The 17411-nt window shown below is 41.9% G+C and overlaps 1 protein-coding gene across 3 annotated transcripts; it reads right to left on the reverse strand.

Moving 5' to 3' along the window:
* Positions 1 to 1544: 1544 nt before the first annotated feature.
* LOC143485090 (specifically androgen-regulated gene protein) lies at positions 1545 to 8478 on the reverse strand. 3 transcript variants are annotated; one of them, XM_076984288.1, is made up of 5 exons: positions 8366 to 8478; positions 5393 to 5620; positions 4272 to 4458; positions 3544 to 4128; positions 1545 to 3468 (listed from the first exon to the last, which is right to left on the reverse strand). In XM_076984288.1, the coding sequence occupies exons 2-5, from the start codon at positions 5477 to 5479 to the stop codon at positions 2663 to 2665; spliced, it is 1665 nt and encodes a 554-aa protein (XP_076840403.1). In that variant the 5' UTR covers positions 5480 to 5620; positions 8366 to 8478; the 3' UTR covers positions 1545 to 2662. The 3 variants fall into 3 exon arrangements, with proteins under 3 accessions (XP_076840403.1, XP_076840401.1, XP_076840402.1); XM_076984286.1 differs by having other exon boundaries at positions 1545 to 4128; XM_076984287.1 differs by having other exon boundaries at positions 1545 to 4128; positions 5393 to 5600; positions 8366 to 8473.
* Between the last annotated feature and the right edge of the window lie 8933 nt (positions 8479 to 17411).

A 17411-nucleotide genomic window follows, 5' to 3' on the forward strand; every position in this document is an offset into this window, starting at 1 on the left:
GGGTGTCGCAATAAGACGTGCTCGGCCAAACGTGTCACTTCCTCTTTCTGAAGGGAGCGACACGCGAGAGGGAACGCTAAGCATGGTTGGCTCAAGACTTCAGATTTCTTCTGACCATCAGACTGTAAGGGTCAGAGTAATTTATAATTTTAACACACGGCATCCACCTGCTCTTTCATAGATGTATATTGAGAGCACACCAGATACCAGTGCCAAGTACAGACTGTGATACATCTGTTGCTAAAATACATTATTATATACATTGTTATATTAAAGTGATGCATATATTTCTAAATCTGACTATTCACAGGCTCTTTGTTATATATATAGATAGGTACATTGAATGGAACCTGAGATATGGACTGATTTCTGTATTCATGTATATCATTTAAGTGCCCTGCTTGATCTTTAACCAATTTATTAAGACTGTATGAGATTTTAATCTCAGCACGATGACCTAATCCCAAAGGCGGTTAACTTTACCTCAATCTTGCTTTACACTGCAAGACCCCACAGTATTTACCAGCTTGTGAATAACACATAGGGAGATGCCCATTTGGATGATGTGAGCAGAAAGAACAGAACAGTACCAACTTTTTAAAATATACATTCTGCAAACAATGATGGTAAAAGGTAAGAATCTGCATATCGGTACATTATACCATAAAATGAAGAGCTTCCGTCATTCCAAGAGTGTCTGTCTACTAGCAGAGAGTGTGGAGTGTGCTGAAAAGTAAAGAAAAAAAAACATACAGGATCCATCTAGTCATCTTTGAGTCATGTACATTCACAGGTGTTTTACACACACATCCACTAGAGGGCACCACAAGCCTGGGGAACCTTTCAGCATGAACTTGTGCAATTAGTTAATACATTGGAAAAACAACATGATTTAGTGTCGTCTAATACTTTTAACCACACTAAACAGATTGTTTCATATAGTAACCAACACCATGTTGTAAAGGGTTGGCATCCTCTCTCTCCTAAATCAACAATAACTCAGTCAACGTGTAAGAAAAATATCATTTAAAAGGGTCAAGACATTGTTTAAATATTTTGAATACTACTGTATTTATTCTAAATAAATATTCCAGCATAAAGATCAATGAGTTTGAGGAGTTAGTGAGAACTTGTTCAAGAAAAGCAACGGCAAGGATTTCTCCTTCAAGGACAATTGACAATTCACCTGTATTACGCTTGAGGCTTAAGATTGAGGGTGTGTCATCTTTGTGATACTCAGATCAGGTGAAAATGACTGAGGCCTATAAGAGTCCATACACCTCGGGATAGTTGCAAAAACTTTGAATTACAAAGCACACCAGAGCTAGTGTTACACAAGAAGTACTCAATCCCATGAGGCCTGGTGCCTCATATCAGGTTTGACTGGTTTCTGCAGGACACGATTAGAATCTGCTGAAGTTATGAGAGGAACCCCCAGCATGGCAGCACAGTGCTTACATTAAAAACATGCATTGGCATCTTCTGGATGACATGACTTGGGCTGCATGTGCGTCAGAGATTTAACAGGCTCGGGACTCGATGAATCAGGACTCCGCAGACATGTTCATAAAGAGCCGCGACACATTCATACCTGTGCAGGAATTCACAAAGACTGATCTGATATCAGGTGAATGGCAGAATCTGCACCCAGACCAACACTACACAGGTGAATACAGACCAGATTCAAATCACAGACCTTTTACATCTACCTACCCATTACGTCTCTGCATGTGGAGTGTATAAATATCAGCTGATTATTGCACATGAGGTAAAGTTAAACCATTAATAACACAATAAATACAACATCATGGCATAAACGATGCACAGAGAGGTGTCAATGAATATGACTGTAAATACAAGGTATCAACTTTATTTCTAAACTTTGTTATGTTAAAACATGCATATGAAAGTGCTGTTCAAAAGAGACTAATAAAATATTGGCTTTGACCCTGAATAATCTCATTATAGTAATAGGATATTTATAAATCAAATACACAGTTAATTGAATACGAGTGTGACGATGATAGAGGTGAAAAGTGTTTGGATTGAGATTTGGTCTCCATACGCACTCCAGCCCAGCAGACTGCAACAAGCCAATCTGGGCATTCTGTCATGGCATACTGTTTAGCTTTATAAATCTTATAATATGGCTTAACATGTCAGCTATATGAAAAGTTATATACATAGCTATATGGAGCTAGGTCTGGGAGATGTTACTAATACCTGCTAATGTTAATCTTTTAACAGGGATATCCATTAGTTTTGCAAGACAGAAAATCTCAGTGGAAACACAGCCTTCTGGCAGAATTGTGTAGAAGCACTCTCTTATGCATGCGACAATCTTAGATCCATCATCTGGTATAATCTCCACTCACAATCACTACTGATCTTTCTTACAAAATCCCTTCTCCATCAAAGACAGACCTTCCCTAGAGCAAAGAGGTTCAGCAAGCTGAATGTTCACAAGAATTAATCCACACCCCATGGCACTATGGTCATGGAGGCATAAAACAGAGCAGAGTAGAATTCTGCTCTGTGATCAAGCTTCTTTTGATTCCAGTCTCAAAGTCAAACTGCCCACAGATCTGCATGTATTTTATGAAATATGTCTAATATTGGTCAGTAAGTGCATGTGCAGTTTGTAGGCAAAGTATATTAAATCTCAGTCTCTTATCAGTCCAAGCTTCCTCAGGGCCTGCTTGCGGTCTTCTCCATTCTTACTCTGCGGGGAGATGACCACACTGATGCCATGTGTGCGTGTGGTCTTCTGGGTATCCGTGCTCTGCTGCGTGGTTGTGGGCACGGTGGAGGTCTGCAGAGACCTCCTGATCTTTGGATCTTGGTTTGAGTCAAAAGGTGCCTTGTGGATGCTCAAGTCTCTCAAACTCCCAGTAGAGACAGGTCGAGACCAGTTCCGTCGTACCTGTCCAGGTGAGAGCTCCACGTTGGGCTTCTCCGGAGTCTTCCCCTGACATGTTGTGGTGGAGGACTGTTCGGCAGCGTGGCTTTTAGGACCCATGACTGATCGCTCTATGGTTGCAGATTTAAACTCAAACACTCTTGGACTTTGGTCCCTCGGGATTAACGGACTTTGTCGTCCTCCTTTTTCCTGGAGGGGAGGCGAAGATAAATGGGAAACAGTTTTTCCTGGTGTCTGCATCGTTTCTGCAGCAGGTGGCACTGAAGTGGTGCCGGTGCTGACGGGTAGAGGCGAAGGGACTTTTTGTGGTTGACTAATGGCTGGGCTCAAATCTGGCTCATTGTCCTTCAGTAATCCCAGTTTCTTCAGGGCCTCGATGTGAACCTTCTGTGGATTCATCATAGTGCGATCACTGGCCGAAACCAGTGAATGAGAAGGCCCAGGCTCTTTGTGACTTTTCATGATATTGGAAGGGAGCTTCTTGGGTTTGGGTGCCACAGCTGGAGGGCTTTTGGGCTCAATTTGTTGTGGAGCATCATGGCAGGCACCTGGAGAAGAAGGGGGAGAAGCTCTTTCTGGGGTTTTCTTCATCGAAGCTTTTTTACGCCATTTGTTTAACTCACCTGGGGTCAACAGTGCTGGGGTGGCACTCGCTGCGCTAAGAGATGCGTCATCTCTTGGCTCCATTCCAAAGCCTGAGGGAGGGGCGATCACTGCGTTTTCTACTGGTGGTTGTGTCTGGGGTTGAGGTGGTAGCTGGGATTGAGATTGGGATTGGGGTTGTGGGAGAGGCTGGTTTGGCTCATCCATAAAGTCTGAGGGTGGAGGAATCAGCACCATTGGCATATCAGGAGTAGCAACTTTGCTCTGATGATCTGGTTTGAGGTCCAGCTGGAGCTTAGGAGGGCTGTCTTTGGCTTTAGGCTGAGCAGTACTGCCAGTTTTTACTGGAGGCTCAGGTATGAAAGAAGGTGGCTCAGCAGTTGGTTTCAGGGCTTCTGAATTTTGTGGCAATGAGGGAGGTTTCACAGCAACCTGTGCAGCTGATGGATGGTAAGAGTTTAATGCAGAGGTATTGGCTTCATGAACTGTTTTTTTCAAAACATCTGCATCCCCATTGGCTAGAACCAGTGGAGTAGGTACAAGCAGACCATGAGGTTTATGGGCGCTTCCCAAACCTCTGCTGGAATCATTATGGAATTGTAACTCTGAAACAGACAAAGAATACACAATGTGTGTAAGGTTCACAATACAGAACTAACAGGACTAAAAGACAAACTTGGCAAACATTTCCTGGTTTTACAGCCTCTAATGTGCAGTGCTGTGATCCCACCACACTGCTGGTACTAACCCTCTGGTTTGGTTGGGCTAGGGGAGGCAAGGTGGCCCATTCTGGTGTCCAGAGTGTGAGGAGGCCAGCTTGGTTCATCGTTGGACAGGCCGCTGTCGTCCTCTGTCTCCAGGGACTCGATGGTCTCCTCCAGGAACATGAGGCAGGCGCGTTCTTCAGCTGACAGATGCTCCATGCTGTCGTCACTCTATCACATTGAAAGGAGATGTCATTTCTTTCACAAAATGAAACACGAGTAACAAATCGTTGGTTGCCGCCCAGTCATTTACTTCTAATATTTATGTTTGAAAACTTCAGTAGGCATTTTTACGGGATCACTTAGCAAACACATATAATTCCAAACCCTTGTTTACTTCAATACTTCCTTCTTTGCAGATTGGTAGATGAATGCATCTGTTAAGCACTTTATACATTTCCGGTTGCCTTCGGATTGGAGGCTCAGAGCTCAGAGTTTTGTTTCTAGTTTATTTTGCTGTGCAATTTCCTGTGCGGCTTCAAGGAAGGGCAGGAAAACCCACTGTGGTCTGGGGGCAGATCAGGAAACCTGATGTCTGCCATTCTCACTTCCCTGGTGAAATGGCAAAGAAGCCTGCACAGCCCCAGCTCACTTTTGATTTACACAACTATCCAAAATCAAACCAATCACACACTCTCTCTCTCTCTCTGCCTCTCTCTCTCTCTCTCTGCCTCTCTCTCTCATGAGTAAGTACTATCTAGCTATTGCTAATGTGCCCTTGACAAACTACTCAATCGGCCTCTCAGGTATCTCCAGGGTTAGAATTTTCCCCTTACACAAAGAAAGTTGCTTTGGATGAGAAATGTCAAGCTACTGACATATCGAGGCAGATGAGACGATTTTGTGCATATGTACACTGAGAATGACACATTCCCTGCTCATCTACGTTAAGTGCGCAAAACTTTACCTGTTTAACAATGTTAAAACGAGTTTAGTCACATGGCCAAAGAACCAGCTCCCAGTTCCTTACGATTACAATTTACTTTTTCAAGAAAGTCTTGGCCATTTCCATAAGACATCACTATAGTGTGTTCAGAATCACGTATGTGATCGTGGGGTTGTTGTTGTTGTTTGTTGTTGTTGTTTTGGTGTATTTGGTACTCACAAAGCCAGAGTTGATGCTGACCATGCTGTCACAGCTGCTCCCACTGTTCATACTGCTGCTGCATGGCTCGCCGTCACAAGCTGGCATGGGACATGGAGGGTGGCGGCCCTCACAGAAGTGACACTCCCCTCACAGAGGTGACACTCCCCTCACAGAGGTGACACTCCCCTCACAGAGGCGACACTCCCCTCACAGAGGCGACACTCCCCTCACAGAGGCGACACTCCCCTGTAGGGACAGAGCAAAGGTGATCTCAGCTACAGTCGTGCTGCTGATGAGGGTCAGTGTGCTGCCGTGTTCAGCCAGAACCGGTCGACCTTCTCAGAAAATCTTCAAAAGCCACTGGCTGTTGTAAAACAGTTTGCAAAAACACAAGCTGGGTCAAGAATAAGAAATAAAAAGCTACATCTAACTACATGTGTGGATTGAGAGACATGGCCAGAGTAATCCAGGTTGCTTTCAAGCCTTCTCAAGCTTGAGCCTTCCAACCTGTCTTGTATTCCCTATACAGCTTCCTTGAAACGTCAAACAATTTCATATTTTTAAAGTTTCATATTTTAGTTTAGAAAACAATAACAATAAAATAGTCAACAAAATGAAATGATTGACACTCAGGAACTGACATGATTGTCCTGCCATAGCCTAACTGTTCCTCCAAATGATTCTTGTCAATATCAGATATGTTGATGTACAGTATATTTAACTTAAAATTCACTACAACCACAAGAAAATATTGCGAGAGTACGAACAAAGTTGATACATTAATCCTAGACAGTCCAAGATACTTTTACATTGGCATAAAATCAATGTAGAGGCAGAGGTGAGTTGAGCCTTACATACCAGCCTGGTGGTGCATGAAATGCAGAAAGCGGCTGACTGCACCTTAAACTTTAACCCTACATTACTGCTAGCTCACGAGAAGCACTGAATACGGCTGACTGCTCCTTTAACTCTAATTACAGCAAAGTACAAACAACTGCTTGGACTTAAGACATCCAAACGTCTTTTCTGTAGACTCCGCCCTGAGGAGGCCGACAGACTACACTTGGATATTTCTCACACTTCAGTGTGATATGTTGTGGTTTGGGCAGGTGAAGTAATTATTTATTGAGGCGAGCCAGAAATAGCACCATTCCACACTCATCACAATTATGCTTTCATGTTATGGAGTAAATAGCTAAAATAGAAAGCTGAACCCTAACCCTGCTACTACTAGCAAGCAGGCCAGTGTTGGTAATGTGACGGATCAGGCCCTTACAAGAAATCCCAACAATAAAGTTAACACTGCTTTAACACTAGTGTTAATGATAATGCAGCAGGAGGGGGGGGGGGCATCCCAGAAGCCCCCACCTGGCAGGGGTCAGATTTCTACTTCCATCACCCACATCATCAAACGCTTAATAACCAGGGATGAGTTGAATTGGCCGCAAAGCATCAAGTGCAACCGCGTTTAGCGCTGTAGCCTCCACGTTTGATGTCCTCTCAGGTGCTGCGGGTGTACATGACCGGGTCACACTGCAATCACGGTCCGGCCGGCGTAGAATGCTCCAGGTTACGGTACCCAAGCCTGACGGGCCACGGCTTGAGCGTTATGGAACCCCAACACACATGAATAGTAGGCATTGTTCACCTGGGGAGGTTTTCAAGTTGTTCAGCATACCACGGCTTCATTCTCATCGTGTTCAGCAGCTTTAACCGAAGGAGGACCCACGTCCACACACGCATGCGCATAGTGCTCACACAAACAAACACACACACACGCCTCAGAGTGTGTATGGATGATTCAGGCATTCTCCTGGAACCAGACAGATGAGCGGGCAGGTGGAGGGCCTGGAGGCTATCGCAGGTCTCCCTACTGCATTAATGCTGTAAAGGTCTCAGCTGCGCTGGGCCCTGGAATGTCAAGCGTCCTGCTTGCATACCTCAGTCTTAGAACACTGGGCAAACATGCAGGACGTTGTGGTCTGATTATTTGCAATGATGTCATACAAGGAATTTCTTATAGTTTTTGTGTGTGTGTGTGTGTGTGTGTGTGTGTGTGTGTGTGTGTGTGTGTGTGTGTGTGTGTGTGTGTGTGTGTGTGTGTGTGTGTGTGTGTGTGTGTAAAATTCTACAATTACTTCTGTAATGCCAGAGTTGTTGTGTATATTATTGTTAGACATGATAAGAAAGCACCCCAGTAATGTGGCGTCGTAATGGTGTGGTCATTATAACCTCAATCTCCTGAAAAGATCACTACATGTGAATTATTGCACGTCATCAGGTCAGGCCACGGAAGGAATTGTCATAGACTGAACCACATTACCTGTGATTCTTCACTGACATTTCATTTCACAATTCTCCCTAGGACAAACTGGACATCCTTCTGGAATTGTGTACTGAATGCTTAAGTCATGTCTGGAAAAATGCTCTCATTAACAATATTAACTAAAGACATAGAGAATGTTAGGCATGTGTCCTCTGATATCAAGGGCGGCATCAAGTCTGGACAATCATTTACAGTAAACACACACAAACGCCCAGTGAGCAGTAACACCAGTCTGGTCAGCAGAGTCAAGCACATCATTTCTGACTTCATTCACCCTTCCTTCCTAGAACACACTCTTATGCCCATAGTTCACATACTAAGAGGCCAGTCATATTTGTGGAAGAGGAGACATCCGTGTGTGTGAACTTTGTAACTATAACGTAGTCTGATCTCGCTCGCTGCTTTACGAGACTGATTTGTAAATGATTATTCCATGTGTGTTACTCTTTCACCAATCGAGTGCGCGGACACTAAAACATACTGTACAAGTACGATGTACTGTAACCTGTAATTCTACTGTGAACAAGAATATGTCTGTAAGATTTGCCCTGAATTATTTCACTTACGCCGATTAAAAGGCGCCAGAAATAAGCCACCGTTGATAAATCTCGTAAATTACAAATTTTATAATGGAAAAAAAAGATCTTGATGATGTAAACGCTTACCTGAAATGGGCAAAAGCTGTAAATATATATTCTCGCGCGCTGAAACTTCCTTGGTGCCTGTGGAAGTACCTCATACTACAGCAGCTCTGCTTACCTAACACTAGTACTGGTGCTGCAGCCAATCACACACCAGCGCACAGAGCCGGCGCTGATTGGTGGACGACTCAGGTAGTTACAAAGGTAGCAGACACTCACCGCACGAGACGACAAGTGTACTGATGTTGAATTTTGAATTTCCTATGTTATCGGTCTGTGGGTTTTGTCCAGCCGTTTACGTTTCCCTACGTTGTGACTAATCGCATCCTCACTGGCGTCTATGGAAATATATGTTTTGTATTAAGGTGACGATTTGCGCGTATTAATATATTATTTTCTATCCAAACAGATGAGGCAATGTACCTTGTTAATGAAAATGTAAATTATACTGAAAATGCTTCGTTTCGAAAAGCTCACTTTGTCATACACAGTGCAGCACATTGCTGTGAGCAGATATGGGGCTTTGCAGTTTCACTTCCAGAAAGCTAACAAAGGCACCGTCCAGGATGCAAATAACAGTTATACAGTTTTACAAAAGACTAAATAAAGAACAGCAAACAAAAGAGTAGTATGGCGACACTGGTATTTGACCGGGTTATTCATTAACTGTGGATGAAGACTACTTCCTTTGTCTTATCGTAATTTATGTCTCTATCATTCCTGGGGAATGATATATGTAATATGTACATATGTCTCCTGTTATATTAATTCACTATAATGGTGTATCAAATACTACTCACATAAACCTACATGTAACTTTATACTTTTAAAATAGAGAATAGGGATATATCATTAAGCTTGTGTGATATTTTGTGTAATGAGATTTTGTGTGCAGACAGGAAGGTAAAAATGACCATGATGTGCAAATCAAAACATCTTGTTTTTTATTTTGTCTGACACCTTCACAAAATGGCGTCATGTGTTTAATAGGAGTAAAATGTTATCCAAGTTTTAGAGCACTTTTAATTTCAAATCATTTTTTTATAGATTACATACAGTGCTGCTTGAAATTTTGTGAACCACACAAACATAGCCATTGTTTTCTAAAAAAAAATAAGTAAATAATCTCAATTTGTAAAGCAGATCTTCCAAATAAGGGACACAGAAAAACATTTTTTGATTATTTAATTCATCAAAAGTCATTTCTCTCTGAAAACTGAAAATCTGCCAAGTGTAACTCTTTAGTAGCTTGTGACACCTCCTTTTGCAGCCATTACTTCAACCAAACATCTTCTGTACACAAACGAGTGTCTCATATCTGCTTTTTGGGAGTTTTGCCCACTCCTCCTTGCAGAACTCCACCAGTTGAGAGAGGTTGGAGGAACATCTGGTGTGTACCACCCACTTCAGATCTTGCCACAGTAAGATGGACTATTACTATCCAGAGTGCCTTAAGTGTCGTAAGCCATTCCTTAGTAGTGTTGCTGGAATACTTTTGGCCGTTTTGTCTTGTTGCATAATCCATTAGCGACTCAGCTTCAGCTCCATGGCTGATGACAGGTTCTGGTCAAGAATTTGTTGATAGGCCTGCGAATTGATAGTTCCCTGAATAATATGTTCAGGTCTAGAGGCAGAAAAGTAGGCCCAGACCTTCACATTTCCACCACCGTGCTTCCTTGTTGGGAGGAGGTTCTTCTCTTAATATGCAGTGTAGACTTTTCTCCAAACATGGCTCCTGTGATTGTGGCCAAATAATTACATTTTGGACTCATGGGAAGATGGACTTCCAGATGGACGTCCACTTCTGGGAAGGGTTGCGGTGATGTTGAGTGTCCTCCATTTGTAAAGAATTTATATTGCAGTGGCTGGCTGGAGCTGGAATGTTTTGGAGATGGTCTTGTTTCCTTCCCCACACTGATGTTCTATCACCACCTTCTTCCTGACGTCCTCTCATGTCTCCTTTCCTCTCAGCATTGTTGATCCGTGTGCTTTACACCTCGGCACAGCAGTGGTTTGGTTGGTTTCCTCTCCCTTTTAATCAGTGTGGCTCAAATCTTTTCCCAAGGATGTCTCATTTGATTGGTCTACTTAATTGACTACTCAAGCACTCACATGTGTTTCACCTGAGTGTTTGACCTAGTTGACTTTACCAGTGCAGCTGTGATTCATTAACTTCTGCACATGCTCTGATTCCATATTTCATGTAATTGCTGGCAACTCACACATTTCCCTCAAAACAAGTAAAACATATTTATGAGTATGAATCTGACATTTCATATACAAAAACTGGTGATGATGAAATAAGAGGATCTTGTTAAAACATCAGAAACATTTATACTACTCAAGTGGTTCACAAACTTTAAATCTATTTTTTTGTCCTTTTCATGTTAGATGGAAGATTAACAATAGATTTTTCCACATAAGATTTTTATATATTCAGCAAATAACATTAGACATTTTTAACATTTAAAAGAGCTCACTATTAAACCAAAGCCTGTGTTAGTAGGGGCTAAGACCATGTCTTTAGGGGGACCAGTCAAACAATCCATGAGGTTCGTAAACGCCTTACGGCATATAGACCAAAGATCACTCTGAAGGACTTCCTCATAACACTTCTTAACTGACTTCAACCTATTCAAGAGTATTATTTTAGTACATTAAAAGATGCTTTAAATGCATGTTAACAGTTATTGCAGCAGTATGATTCCTTTGTTAAATATACTCTATATATTATATTAATATATTTTACTGCAGAAGTGACTGCCCTCTGTTTAATATTGTCAAATTCAGTATAAAACCAGACATACAGACTTTGGAAATTAAATCAAGTGGTTAAAAGAGATTTCCTGGACGTCTGTAATTTTCTTAGCTCTTGATGTCTTTTATTTGTCTAAGAGCTGACATTCATCTTATAGCTGTAGAGTGAGCATTAACTGGCATTTAAGTGGATTTCTGACCTACACTTTATTAACAAATCACCAAATTATTCAATGTATAGAAAAAAGAGTGAGTATCGCCCTAAAGCTATAAGAGGAGACTCTTAGGACAACTACACAGAGTGATAATGTTCAATCTGTGTCATCTCAGTGTTCAAGTAGAGGTGGTCTTACAATCATTAAAGATAGGTCGCAGAGGCTCGCATGTTTTATGTGTGGCCTACAGTGACCTCTACAGGATGGTGCTTGAAATGCGTTGTACTGGACAGTTATTTGTTTTCTTTGCTTCACGAACGGCTTGGTAACAAACTGGAGCTGAATCAGGTATATTAGAGGTAGGATATTTCTATATAGAGTAGTGCAATAGCTCCTTATGCCTGAAATTGTCAACCTCTGATCACTCACCAGACATCTCTGACACTAACGACTTAAAGAAAGTGTCTAAACTTTGTGGTAGTGATCTTGAGGTGTGCATATTGTGCAACCTAGTAAATATTTCTAGTAAACCCAAACGCACGAAGGAAAGAGCCTGTACCATTCCCACAGCTCACGTATGAGGTAATGGAGAATGGAGGGTGGCATGTTTTCAACATGTTTTAGAGCATGCTAACATATTTTAGAAATATGTGACCCTAATTGGAAGCCACACTGATCGAAGTTTTTGTTGTGGTTGTGCGGTTTGGGATGAAATATGGGGCTATTGGTAGCCAGGCAACAACCATGATGTCATCATGTGATCAGGATTTTAATTACAACAACCAACATTACACTTCTCAAAACAGCGAATTGATTGACGTCATCTGAAAGTGCTGGATCACAAATGATCTCGTTTCATATCATTAAACCCAATGAGAAAAGAGATCACTTGATCTGTGACTTGGCCAATCAGAGCCTCAGGGTTTCTGAGCTCATTTGTTGCTTTGGGAACAAGACTGGAGTACAAGGGTGTGGTGTGTCCGGATGGTGACCTCAGCAGCGGACCTGGGGCGTCTGGAATCTGGGAGGCCCCTGCAGACCGAGCCCCGCCCTCCCCACACATCTGGAGCAGATCGTGGACTAGCACGGTTGGGCGGACCCCCTTCCACTGCAAGGGCAGGGAGACGGGTGTATAAAACAACAGGAACAAGCCCTTACTCCACTTGGAACGTTACTTACAACACCTCCATATGTTCATGTGTTTATTTACACCCCTGTTATAATACTGTCGCTTTTACACATTGTGTTTTTAGAGAACACTGTCACATTTGTATAATTTTATCTGTGAATTCAGTACTGCCACCCGGTGGTCAGTATTGCCTATGGATCCTCTATTCTGGTAGACTTTGTAAATACACTCAGCAAGTTATGGACTTGTGGCATTGATTTGCTGTTATTTTTTGCATGTTATTGGTGCCTTTCAAATGAAAGTAAAGATCAATTATCATATCATCACGGGCATGTGGTCCAGTGTTTTCTTTTTCATACCAAGCAGTGATAATAGAGGTCTATCAAGTTTGAGTCTACTGCAAGTAATTTTTTTATACATGACAGCAGTCAAATGCCAGTTTAGGTCATATTATGTTATTAGAACAAAGTTATCTTTAATTAAGGTGCAACCAGAGTTGGGAACTCCAGATATATTTAATCTGTTGGAGATGTGACTGTTATTGGATAACAGGGAGTTGGACAGAGCCCTATTATACTGGATAAGACATTACGTGTCTTCGGATCAGAGCTCTGGCAACAGCATGACAGACTGTGGAAGTGGAAACACACCTATGCACAAAAGTCTTCCTGAGCTGTTTGACAGGAGCAGTGTGTGATTTAGTTTTTCTTGTCCGTACGTTTTTCTTATTTGTGGATGAAAAAGTAATGCCATGAATCAACGCAGACACAGACAGGTAAGAATAGTCCCTGTGTAGGTATCAATGATGGGGCAACAGTATAAAAAAAACCCAGGCCAGGTATTATGGACAGGGCACCTTCAAAGAGTTACAGATATTAAAGCAATACAAGACCCCAGGAATAACAAATAATAATAAAAAAAACAACTCGTGAAAACACAAGATTAAAAACCATAGAAACAGTAGTTTGAATGCAGTGGCACTGCTCATGAGAACAGCATGAATCTCTCAATACCATTCACTGAGGAGAAGAGGAGGAGAGGTTTGGTGGGGCTCATATGGATGAATGAGAGACAGATGTGTGTGTGATGAGCTTGTATCCAAGGAGACAGATCAAAACTTCAGGGATGAGGACCTCATTGACTGATTTGGGGTACTTGAGACATGCCGTTTCACTGCACTTTTCCCACTGCAGTTTTTTAATGTCAGCTACAACTGACTAAAAGCACACACACACACATACACACACACACACACACACACACACACACACACACACACACACACACACACACACACATATATGCAGTTTTGAATTTTGAATTCTTGTGTCACCATGGGCTGTAGTGGAATATGAAAGCATATCTAGAAGAGAGGGTTCATTGGTCTGTTAATATTACTCTGAGAATGAATCAGGTGTTCCATCATGTTAAAGTGTGGAACCACACCTCTATAGATAACCACACCTCTATATGTGAGTCTTTGGTATGTAGTTGTTGAACCGTTTAGTGCTCAACTGGTCTACACCCTGACCTGGCTTTGCTTTCCTCCCTTTAACAAAAGCATGGATTAATTAACACTACCCACTCATCACCGTTTCATATGTGTAGCTCAACCGTTGGTCTCATCTAGTTGACGGAACAAGGCAAGGCAGTGTGTTAAAATAGCAAGCCTGTTTCACCTCATTTCATACCACATTATTAAGTGAAGGTATATTAAAGTGCATCAAACAACTATAGAGGTAGAACACGTCTCTCAAGGCAGACCTGCCCCCAGTTCTGCAGGACCGGTTAACTTCTGCCTTCAAGCACACACACACACACACACACACACACACACACAACACACACATACGCACCACCGATCAGTTTTGAATGATGAAAAGTGACAATGAGTTTTTTGTTTTGTTTTGTTCTGTTTTTTATTTTTCATGAACCAGGACAAAAACTGTGATTACGTATTCACAGCTGGAGTGTGAGAGGTATAACATGAATTTGCTTTTTTCTAGCTCTTCCAGTACATCGGGCTGAAAGCATTTAAATGTTAAAATTACTAGAACGACAACTCAGCTGCAACAATTTTTTAACAATACCAACAATGATATTTATGATTAAATTCGGGACGCTAAAGCAAATGAACAGTGATTATTATTTTCAGAATTTCTTCACTTTTGAAAATGCATGGCGCTGCTTTGAGAAGAAGAACCAGTCACAGTATCTCTTCATTTTGCAGAAAACAGAACCAGTCTCACCCATGAAGGGGACTGAGCTAGTGATGGCGTGGATGTGGTGTGACATCCAGTTCTCCATACAGCTGGTATACATACACATGGAAGATTGTTCCTCAAAAGAACAAGTCCTCATGTCAGTGCCTTTCCTACTTTAGCTTAAACTCTAAGTGTAAAGGTGTGTTTAAGGGGGGAAAGTACAGAAATGTGGGGGTGCGGAGACTCAACTCCATTACGTCCATGCTACAAAGCAGGGAACAAGTGAGGATGTAAAAGGTACCTCTGCATCAAAAGACTGTAAAGTGCTTTAAAAGTGAATAATCAATCATTCAAAATGTATTTATATAGCACATTTTATAACAGATGTAACAAAACGGCTTTACAAATGTCCGTGTTCAAGCCCCCAGTGAGCAAGCCAAGGGCGACAGTGGCAAGGAAAAACTCCTTAAGAGCATGAGGAAGAAACCTTGAGGGGGGGTGGGGGGTGGGGGGCATCCTCCTTTGCTCGACGCCGGTCACCATGACAACAATAATTAGAGAGATACATAACCCAGTGATGGGAATGATAAATAATTCTAATCTTTGTGTGTATTTATACGTGTTCTCTATGTAATTCTTATTTTTAAGAGTCCTAGACTTCTTGATGGTCAGTAATCGTGGTCGAGGGCTATGGAGATACAGTCATAGCAGGAGAGAACTGAGAGTGGTTAGAGGGGCCAGGGCAGTGGGTTGATGCTTCATCATAACTGGTTATGCAGGAGGTGGCAGGCCCAGGGTGGATAGCAGGAAAGTCTCGACTCTCCACGTCTTAGTATTTCTCGGGTAGGAAATGACAGAGGAAATTTAAACATTTCTGGAATGTAATACAGTAACACAGACTTGGAAGCATCCTAAGACATTGGTATCCACTACACTGTCAACAAACTTGAGTGACTACGAGCAGTGACAGGATGAGAGCACCAGCGCCCCAGTCTACCATAAAACCCTTCACCTATGAACCCCTGGATCTGTACCTTTATCTAATGGGGCACTTTAATTACCAAATGCTAAACTAAATAAGTTTTCAACCTAGACTTAAAGATTGAGACTATGTCAGAGTCCCAGACACGTTCTGGAAAGTTATTCCATAGCTGGGGGGCCTTATAAGAAAAGGCTCTTCCCCCTGCTGTTAAAATTATTAAATTATAAGAAGCCAGCATTGAGTGAATAAGAGGATTTCAAACTGGATACATCATCTGAGTATAGGGTACCAGTGCAGTGGATGATAAATGGGAGTGATGTGTGTCTAGTAGGGACCATGCCTCTAGCTGCAGCATTGTGTAAGCATCGAAGAGGCTGGAGAGTTTTGGAGAGTAATCCGAATAATAAAGGATTACAGTAATGTAATCTGGAGGTAATGAATGCATGAATCAGAATCTCAGAGTCAGTATTAGGCGACATGCCAGCTTAATCAGCTAATTAATGTGCAGTTCAAATGATAAATAGGGTTTGAACAAATCAATGAGATTGAGAACTGACAGACATATCACTGACAGGCAGAAATTAAATGATACCAGATTTTCTACAAATAATAAAGAATTCAGTTTGATTAGTATTATAAAGTTTGATAAAGCCAAGCATTTAATTCCTGAATACAGGGCATTGTCATATAAATTTGAGTGTCATCAGTATAACAGTGAAACTGTTATATCACCAAGAGGCAGAACGTAATTGATAAATAACAGAAGGCCATGAACTGGCCCTTGTGGGATTCCCTGATTAACAAATATGGTATATTGGTACCTATTAGTATGCTGAACAAAGACACCCTTTACCAGCCGGTTGGTGGTTGGTGGCTGATTTTACACATTATGCTGTGTGTATGTGCATGACACAAACATTTAGGGGATGCTTTTGTTCCTGTTGCATATACAAACACAAAAAACATAGCTTACAACTTTAAGTAAACCATAGCAGAAATGTTACTGCTCTTTGAGAACATATTTTTCTTGTGACTATGGTTTTTGGCTTCTACAGTCCTGCTCTGCTGATCTTCATACACCCAGTCCTCAGCAGCCAGCGCCCCAGTGTTTGGTTGCTATGTGTAAGGCACGGTTCCTCTACACCGGCTAGAAAATGATTATTTGAAAGGGGCAACTGGCCATGTAGCTGAGAGAAAATAAACAAGATTAATAAGAGAAAGATGGGTCAAGACCAAATTAATTAAACCTGCATTGTTAAAGGAATAAATTAAGGAACCATTTAAAATAAGACCAGGATCCCATTAAGGATAAAGGAACCATTTAACTGTTTAAAATTAGACCAGGTTCCCTTTAAAGGACTAAGGGAACTATTTAACCATTTAAAGTAAGACCAGGTTGTCTTTAAGGGTGGAGTTTGCCTGTGAGTTCCTGGCTTTGTCATCCTTCCCACACACTGGCATTCATGCATCAGGTGGTGATAAGACACCCCCACTCCCCTGGTTTCTGAAATCATTTTGAAATGTGAAAATAATTGCCATATGTGCCAAGTGTCTGAGTACTATACTGTGTGCTTAAGGAAAAACCTGGAGCAAAACATTACAGGACAAGAAATATAATCCTGACAAGCACATGGAGGCAAATTGAACACTTTGACATCATGAAGACACAGGAGTAGCTCCAAGACACTGCATGGCCCAGGTTAACGCCACTGCCGAACGGACTCGTGATTCGCCATTTACGTAATTCCCAAACCTGTTAGGAACTGAATCAGTAACGCTGGAGAAGGGGCATTCCTAATCTGAGCAGTGCTCCCCAGAATGGGATGTTACCCCAGAAAGGGCT

This window comes from Brachyhypopomus gauderio, chromosome 21 (genome assembly GCF_052324685.1).
Source record: "Brachyhypopomus gauderio isolate BG-103 chromosome 21, BGAUD_0.2, whole genome shotgun sequence".
Taxonomy (NCBI): domain Eukaryota; kingdom Metazoa; phylum Chordata; class Actinopteri; order Gymnotiformes; family Hypopomidae; genus Brachyhypopomus; species Brachyhypopomus gauderio.

What these genes read in the sequence shown, in the direction of transcription:
- LOC143485090 (XM_076984286.1), bottom strand. Translation starts at nt 5,479, where the DNA reads ATGCCAGCTTGTGACGGCGAGCCATGCAGCAGCAGTATGAACAGTGGG. An exon ending in TCAGCATCAACTCTGGCTTT is followed by an intron (nt 4,459 to 5,392) that starts GTGAGTACCAAA and finishes TCAATGTGATAG; the next exon opens with AGTGACGACAGCATGGAGCA. An exon ending in TAGCCCAACCAAACCAGAGG is followed by an intron (nt 4,129 to 4,271) that starts GTTAGTACCAGC and finishes TGTCTGTTTCAG; the next exon opens with AGTTACAATTCCATAATGAT.